Source organism: Gavialis gangeticus, unplaced genomic scaffold (genome assembly GCF_001723915.1).
Source record: "Gavialis gangeticus isolate Ggan-Ray unplaced genomic scaffold, GavGan_comp1, whole genome shotgun sequence".
NCBI classification, from domain to species: domain Eukaryota; kingdom Metazoa; phylum Chordata; order Crocodylia; family Gavialidae; genus Gavialis; species Gavialis gangeticus.
Genome location: NW_017729005.1, coordinates 9,714,306 through 9,723,146, shown reverse-complemented (window position 1 = coordinate 9,723,146; position 8,841 = coordinate 9,714,306). Strand labels below are relative to the sequence as shown.

General features: G+C 42.9%; 1 protein-coding gene across 1 annotated transcript in view; it reads right to left on the bottom strand.

The window, feature by feature from the left end:
• Window positions 1-7,755: 7,755 nt before the first annotated feature.
• PRR15 (proline rich 15) overlaps window positions 7,756-8,841 on the bottom strand; it is a 1,482-nt gene continuing 396 nt past the window's right edge. The window contains exon 2 of the mRNA XM_019508645.1: window positions 7,756-8,522. Within this exon, the coding sequence (XP_019364190.1) occupies window positions 8,044-8,397 (354 nt within the window). The 5' untranslated portion in view covers window positions 8,398-8,522 and the 3' untranslated portion in view covers window positions 7,756-8,043. The remainder of the gene's footprint in view (window positions 8,523-8,841) is intronic.

Here is an 8,841-nt window from a genome sequence, read left to right as displayed (position 1 = left end):
GCCCCAGAGTTACTGCATTCCTTTTTGCAGAGTGGTCCAGCTTCAACAGGAAAACTGAACCACCACACCTCAGCCTAGGGCATAGCCTAGTGGTTAGGACACTTTCCTGATAGGTGGGAAATAATCAGTTTAAGTGCTCTGAGGCTGAACAGCTCTTCAATACAGATCTCTCCCTTCCTGGGCAGATGCTCCACCAATTAGGCCATTGTGCAGAAGGTGGGCACCACCACAATGCTGTCATCTAAAAAGGTGAGCCAAATATCTGCATACAAAGTGATGATGATGATTTCAAGTGTGTCTACATCATGCCTTCCCTGCTCCTGGGGAGGAGTGACCTTGAGATTTAGCACATTGCAAACTTGGAAATGTAGCAGTGGATCCATTCTACAAGCGACCTCTCCCCTCCCAGTCACCCTCAGACATACTGGAGACAAAGTTCTGAAGAGTTGTTGTAGAGGGGAGGGTATTCTTTGATTCTCCAGGTCAAACTGGGCCACAGGGTAGTAAGGATGCAGGGTTTATGGGGCCACAGAGAGAACAAGCAAGAGGGAGCATAGCTCTATGTCCAAGTGAGGAGAGCAATCCTTCAGGAGAGAGGGAATCTTGGGTTTTGGTCCCTCAAGTTGAGGAAGTCTAGAAGCCAAGGGCATTTTTACACATGCTTCAGGAGTGGAGGAGGGGGGTGCTTTAGAACGGCTCCAAGAGCTGCTCTTATTAAAGCTGCTGCAGTGTCTTGTGTATTTAACATCCTGCATTTCAAAATGGTAGTCACCTTAACCACAGCTCATCTAATGAGCTTTAGTTAAAGTGCCCCTGCTGCCATTTTGAAGTGCAAGGATGCTGAATACATGAGATGCAGGAGCTGTTGGAGCATGCTGTTTAGAATCTGCTCCGACGCACTGTAATTGCAGCATGTCAGAGTAGCATTCCTGTATGTCTACAGGCACCCCAACTTACCTAATGCAATTGATGATTGGGCTCATTAAGGGACTTAGGCTTAGAAATGTCTTGTTGAATGAACCTCAAAATGGCATTAAGTGGTACATAGGCACTTCATTGCTCAGTTCAGCTAAGATGTTAGTGTTTCTGGGCATACACAGTAGCTAAATTTCAGGCACTGAAGCTGACTTTTGGCAAAAAACTTTGGTGTCTAGGGTATCTTGGAAGTCTAAGTAGGTAAACCAAGATGTCTATGAATTGTTGTATTGGACTTGGATAGATAAATCCAGTTTAGATGCCTAATTCTTTTGTGAATCTTACCCTTGGTACCAAAGTGACATAGGTCCAGATCCATGAAAGTATCTAAGCACCTAACTCTCATCAACATCAATGGGAATTAGGTACCTAAATATTTCTGTGATTCTGGCCCTTAATTTTCTGGTGAGTTTTTAGTTCCACTATATAATCAGTGGTGTAACAAGAGTAGTTTTTTTTAGTTTAGCTTAAGCCTCTTCCCAAGGGATAGAAGCTAAACTGAAAAGGTACCCATGTAATAGAATCAGAATGTCTCAACAGAGGATTAAAGGAATAATTATGCTGTATTACATTCTTACTTTAAATCAGTGGAGGCCAACCTTTTTGCAGGCATGTTGGAAATCAGCTCTGCACCCTCCCTAAATGCCACTCCGATCCCCTTCCTCCTGCTGGATCCACTGCTCTGCTTTCTGTTTCTTTCCCTGTGCTGCTTACCTGATTTACTGCTTTGCTTCCTGCCACCTGTCTTTTCTTTCACCTTGCTGCCTGTGCCCTTAGTGATCTGCTGCATGCCACACACAGAAGCTGCCCGAATCACTTTTGGCACTTGTGCCACAAGTTTGCCATCCCTGCCTTAGGTTATGCCAAATGTCCTTTCCCTATACATACACAAAGTCTAAATAGCACAAATATCAATGAAGGGCAATGAGCCTTTTGCTCCTCAGTCATTTTTCTACTTTTAAAAATCTCATCTTTGGTTTATAAATGTGCAGTGATTCAGTAACTGTACTATAGATGGCCTGCAATAAAGTGATGGGCAAGCCTCCAGAGGTTTGAAGGTTCATCGCAGATAGACACCAAGAACTTTAGAATGCCCACTGAACTCTAACCCACCTCTTTTTAAAACTCGATGCAACCTTCCTTGTAGTCTAGTTTCCAGGTCCAGACATTAGCAAATAGTAGGTGCTTTTGACTAGGCCTTTAATCTCTCCATGAAGCCAGTCCAGATCTTAATTTGATCCTACAAATAAAGATACAGTACTACTCATCTATTTTGGGGAACATTACAAGAATTAATTAATGTTCAGCTAAAGTAATTGCATAGTGCAGAAGTAAGACTAAGTGCAGTGTACTTCTAGGTGGGAGTGAAGTTTGTTAGAGTTTGTAGAAGCCTATAATTTTAAAATGGGTGAGCACAGCAAATTTCTCCCCTGGTGCAGAGAAGAGAACACAAACAAAAGCAATTAGAAATGCAATTAAAATGAACAAACAGCACAGTTGGAAACCTGATAAAGTAAGTGTACAACACATTACCATGACAGAAGTCTAAGGGAAAAAGTGATTGTCTATAATTACAAAGATTATATACTGTACAAGTGACATCAGGCTTAAGACCAACAGAGGAGTGGAGAGACATCATTGGTAATGTTTGAAACTATAATGCTGTACATCATTTTATTGCTGTACTAGTTTCTCATTTCTGAGAGTATTTAGCAGAATGAACTTGCATGAACAGGATGAATTTCAATTTATCAAAAACAGTTATCCAAATTGGACTAGTAATAAAATGTCCTAATTTCACAGGAGGCATTAAAGTATTTTAAGGCACAAGGTAACGACTACTTGTCATTTTATGCTTCTTCCTAAAGAGACCCTGTCCATAAAAAGATTGTTTTCATACAGCGTGCTCAGACTTCTGTGTTGCCGCCAAGAAACAAACCAAATCCTATCTACACTGTCTCCTTTTTTCAGACAGCAATTGAAACCATGACATATTTTTCAAAAGATTGTTTTTAATTCAAAATTCTTTTAAAGCTGCTTTTAAATTAACTGCTCTGGATTTTGCCCATGAAAATGCCTTGTACTTTTACCTACCATTTAAATACAATCTAGTGTTACTAAACCACTTCAGAACTAAGTAAGCAATTTGAAAATGTGTTTCAAAGAAGACGCAAGTAACCACAGCAAACAGGCACTACCATATACAGCAGAAGGGAACCTTTGATTCTTGTTCTTCCTCCTTGTTTTGTTCTCCTGTGGAGTTCTGGGCCGCAGGGTTTCTAGTAAATGCTGTAAGATATAATATTGGGGAGCTTTATAAAGTACTTAGCTTTTACAGAGTCTAATTTAAAGCTCAGTCCTGCTGCCATGTACATCAAAATCAATGAGAAAACTCTAAGTAAGTTATATAAAAGGTAGAATAGTAATAACTTTTTATTTGTGGTCTTTGTGGCCCACATCACATAAACACTTATGCCCAACAAAACTAAAGGGATGATTCATCTGTGTAAACATTGACATGGTTGGGGACAAAACGTACCATAAGTTATCTAATAGGAGGTGAATGAAAAGTTAGTTGTGGAGAGAAAAGGATAAGTCTCTATAGGACAAGAACATACATTATACCTAATTCTCAATTTGAACAAATATGTATGTAGATCTTCAACTTACAGTGGTATAAAAAACCCAATCTTTTAATTTATTATTGACTATTCAATGAGCAAGGGGTAAAGTGGAGAACGTGGTAGTTTACTTAAGCAGTAATGAGTTCTACCTATGACTAAGGGAAAAGTAAGAATTGCTGAAGTTGTGTATTTGCAGATGCAAACAGGAGGAGAAAGACTTCCAGAAGCTTGCACCTGAGAACAAAGTTTACTTAAGACATCTGAAAAGTTTACCTATCAGTCTATTAAACCAAATGTGATACCCCATACCTAGGGTATTATATGCAGACACTTGCACAAACATTTTTATTCATGTGAGGGGTGCTCAGTGGGGATTAATCATCTGAAGAAATGTACTTATGTACAATCACAGCTTAAAGCCAGAGTTTGTTTTCCAGTGCTGTATAAGCTGGTGCTGTATTGCTTTGTCTACGTTAAGTGAGTAATCATTTAGACTCGCTGAATGGATAGATAGAGGGATCACTGGAGCTACTGATCACTCAGTATGGTTTACTTAGAGACTATAGCCAACTCTGAGAAATTCTACCTGCTATACCTCCACCTTGCTTGCCATACACTAGTCGTCTGAAGAGAAGAAGCTTTAAAAAGGTGAAGGACCAAGAGGGAAGGGGCAGTAAGTATCCCTGTTAATTAAGGTCAATGTATTAAATAATTAAATGCAATTATAATTAAATATAAATTATTTAATACATTGGAAATTAAATAAATAAAGTAAACCAATCTTACAAAGAGCAAAATGGGGAAGCTAACCTCTGATATCAGACATTCAGAGAGGGTCATGACATATTAAAGAGGCCCATATATGAGATTATTTTTAAATGCTGATTTAATTTATCCTGCAAACTCTTGACAACCAATTGGGAAAAGACTGCTATCTGTTGAAGTCTAAAAAACAAACACCCACCTACCCCCTTTAATTCTGAGCTGGGAAGGCTGCTTATGTTATTTCATTTACTTCCCAGAATGAAAGGCCTGGTGTTACTAATCTAAAACCAACTGCGTAGAAAATAAATTTAGATATGGTAAAAAGGCCCCAAAAGTTCCTACTTGCTATTTATCTTACTGCTAAACCCTTAGATACAATCTCTCACAAGCATTAGATACTGGTTTAATCAAATCCCTGCTTTCTTTGGAGCTTTAGAACGATACATGACTTTCACTTAGTAAGTCAATTTTTGCATGTAGTGAAGTATGCCTCAGGCCTCTTTAACAAAAAATGAATGACAGCCTGATCCAATCACAGAAGCAAGGAATGATTCACCAGCCAGCTAAACTTTGCCTTATCCAGATTTCTTAAGCCCAGCAGGTTCAAGACTAGCCAGGACAAACTGTTCTTAACAAAGTTTGTTACCACCTTCTGAATTTGTAATTGACCAAAACAGATTCGTATCTTTTATTAGACTTAATTCTTAATTATATTCAGATTAAGGGTAATTGCACTACCAACTCAGTTAAGCTGAAATTAATCTTCCTACATATTTTGCAATTCCTCATTTTTTGTAAACAAGAATAATTTCAACACCAGTTACTTTCTGGGAAAGCTGTCCCATTTCCTGGATTTATTCTTTCAACTATCATCTTTACATAGGTGTTGGGAAATACATTTATAATTATGAATACTATTGTCCCAAGAACCATCAATGCATAAAAAAAAAAACAAAACAACACAGTATTTTAGTTCTCTTTGACCATGTTCTCTTTAATATGAACTCCAGAAGACTAGTGTTCCTTACTTTTTAAAGCCTCCCTGAAAGGGGTTACAAGAGTAAGAACGAGCTCCATAAAACTTCTATGTAATTAACATTGCAACAGGTGAGTCTTTAAATTAAACACAGAGGTACATAACAGGACAAGTTTAAAAGAAGGACAAGGTATAGGGATAGAATCCTTTACCTCTAGAAGTATGGCTTTAGGCAGGGGTGTCAAATACAAATGAGCTGGTGGGCTGGATACAGCTTCTTGTGGGCAGGCTGGCCTGCCCATTGATCCAGCCTGCAGGGCTTCTTGCTGCAGGTGCCAATAGGGCTTCAACAGTAGCAGCTTTAACTCCTTGGCTGCTAGCAGAACAGCAGCAGGAACTCTTTTGGAGCTGGGGCCAGAAACCCAACAGGTTTTAAGTTTAACACTTTTGGCCTCGGTCAATCAATACTTTCCCAAAAATCACTGCAGGTTGTTCAATGGTTTCTGTGCAACAGGATGATGGGAAAACAAGGATTTGACTGAGCAGGATAACAGAATTATGCCTTTCCCTGTCAGCTCCAGATTGTAGCAGTCCATGAAGTTTTGAGGACGACCTAACTACACATTCTTCCCCTTTTCTGCAATTCTCTTATAAACTTGATGATGTGAAAATAAAGTAACAGGATGCTTGATTATTGGTCAAGGATCATTGGTCAGTGCTGGTATTAAATCTTAAAAGTGATCTTTTGAGCATCCTAACCCAGATTCTAATGCCCAGATACAAATCAAAAACAACTTGTCACAATGTTATGCTTTGTGGCATGGAGAAACCCAAGTGAGCTGCTATAAAGGGAAAAAGTTTGACCACTGTGACATCAAAAGAACTGACAAGGGAAGAGCCTTCCAGTTTCTATAAATTAATAGGCCCCCAAAAGGAAAGCTGGCCCTGTGGAGGTGGAAGCATGGCTTTTCCAACCTCTTTTCAGTGGGGCAGTGCCTCAAACACTTAACCAATTTCCTCATTCACAACTCAAAAAAGCAAGGCGGAGCACTCAGAAAACAAAAGTGGATGCTTGCTCTTGTCTGAAGAGAGTTTAGTTGTCTCCCTTCAGTAACAGTGCAGCTGATCTAGATGAAGTTTCCCAGGAACTCACCTCCTTAACCCTGTTCTCCTTTGAGTTGCTCCCTTCTGAACTGAAAGGGCTTGGAGCTCTCTAGCAGGACTTCTGGTCCATGCCTAAGCAAAACCACAGGCACAGCTCGTTCTAAAGTGTTTCCAGAACAAGTGAGGCCTGGAAATCTCCCTCCAGTGAAGATAGTTACTTTGAGAAAAAGATAAGGTAGTCTGACAGGTTTACAAAAAACATTATTTACATTAGATGCATCAAAAAATATTTAGGATCTAGATGTTTTCTTCATGTTACTTTTCCTCTTTAAAAGCTCAGCATCTGCACACATTTTGGCTAATGGTTTCCTTTCAAGTGATAGTGTCCAGAAACTCCAGAAGTGTCCGAGATTTCAGTTGAAGAATAATCAGCTGTTGAGTTCTGCTCAAAGCCATTTGATTCATATGAGAAGCTTTAGGCTAGCCTCATTATGATCAACTCTACCATCACAAGTCCTGATTTCCACTTTAAGTGAGGAAATGGGCACCTTATTCTCCCTGTTGCTTGCACACAATAGAACTCTGTCCATTTTCACTGAGGCTATTTTTTCCTCAAAGAAGATTTGTGTTTTTAAGAAGTCACCCAATTTCTTTTGTAGACTTTCCTTGGTTTGAGACCAACATAGACTTGTACTTCGTTCCTTAGTGGAAATCTTGAATGGTCCTTCTCTGCATGAAAGTTGTGGAGATTCACCTCTCAAATACCTGCTTGCGATTACCTAGAAGTTTAAAGGTGGGGCGGGGAGGAGGAAAAACTATTTGCCGATTTTCTTTCTGCATATTTAAATACAATGAAACAGGAGAGAGAGAGAGTACATATGTACTCTTGTTGCTCACAATAACCCTTTTATACCTTCCTGAATGCAAGGGGGATTTCTTTACTGTTTTGCATGATGTGGCTACTAACAGCCAAACAGAAATACGATTGTTAAAGAGCTGCAGACACCCCTGGATGTCTCTTGGCCTTGAAATTAGATGCCCTCTGCCCCCTTTAGCGCATCAGAACAGAACTACCTCCCTGGCCAGAAAAGAGGAACCCACTTGATGCAATACAACAGAGGAGGGCAACCTGCCTAATGGAAGTGGCTAGAAAACATACAGCTTGTGGCTTTAGCCCTGTGACATGCCCAAGTTCATTCATAGTGGGGCTCATTAGTGATGGCCCCCATCAGCTCAGGCTTCCCTTGGTCTTGTCTGCTGATGGATACTATTTTCCTGTATCACGGCAGGCCTCCCATTGTGTGCATCACAACAGGCCTCCTTCACTTTGCTTCACTTCTCTGCTACAAGGTTGAGAGGGCACGCAGGGAAGCCTGGCAGCTTTTCCTGGATGCCACCAAAGAGCTACCTTCAGCCTTCATCTTCACAGCCTCAGTCCCGCCTGCCCCCCTGGCAGCAGCCCTCAACAGGCACCAGGCAGGAGGTTAGGCTGGCTTCCAGTTCCCAAGCATCCTGGATTGACCGGAGGATGCGATTCTCCCTCCTCAGCTGGGGTTGCCAGGTCAGGGCAGTGGCAGGAGCTGCTGCCAGGGGCCCCAGCTACTGGCCTTGCTGGGCAGCACGGCTGGGGGCACCGCCCTCAAACAATGCGGGGCTCTCAGCCAGCAGTGGGGCGTGTACCTTGCGCCTCTCCTTGAAGCGGCCTGAGCGTGACACATGCAGGTTCCTGCAGCTCCCACCACCACTGCCGGGCTTGTCTGCTGCCTTCGGCTCGCTGCTGCACTGGGGCGGCTGCTGGTCCCGTGGGTCCGGGCTGGATGGCACCAGGCTGGATGGCACCGGGGCCAGGCTGGGGGTCGGGCTGGGTAGTGGCTCCTGCTTGGCATTTTTCTTGCTGGTCAGTGCCTTCCACCAGGCCCCAGCAGAGGCACCCTGCACAGGGCTGTCAGCCATGGCACACGGGCAGAGGGCTCTGCAGGGAGGGACCAGGCTATGCCATGGGAGGTGCCAGCTCCGAAAGACCCCCCTGGGCTGGGGGGGTGCCCATGGCAGTGCGCTGGTAGATGCTGGCCAGAGTCCTGGGGTGGAAAAAAAGTCCATCATCATCATGGAGACAACTGGGTCCCGAACAAGTCATCTTGTCTGGCCAGGGAGCTGCAGTCTCTCTTCTTGCCCCCCTGTGCAGTCCTGCCCTTGCCACAGCTGGATCCTGCAGCTGCCATCCAGCAGCAGCCCCTCCTCGCCTTCCTCCACCTCCACCTCCACAAGCGGCTCATTGCCCAGGGGCACAAACACCTGTCTGCCTCTGCAGCTCCCTCAAGAGAGCTGCGGCTCTGCCCGGGCTGCCCAGGTGACGAGAGCTCGAGGGGGGGTCCCCCCACCCCCCTCCCAGCTGGG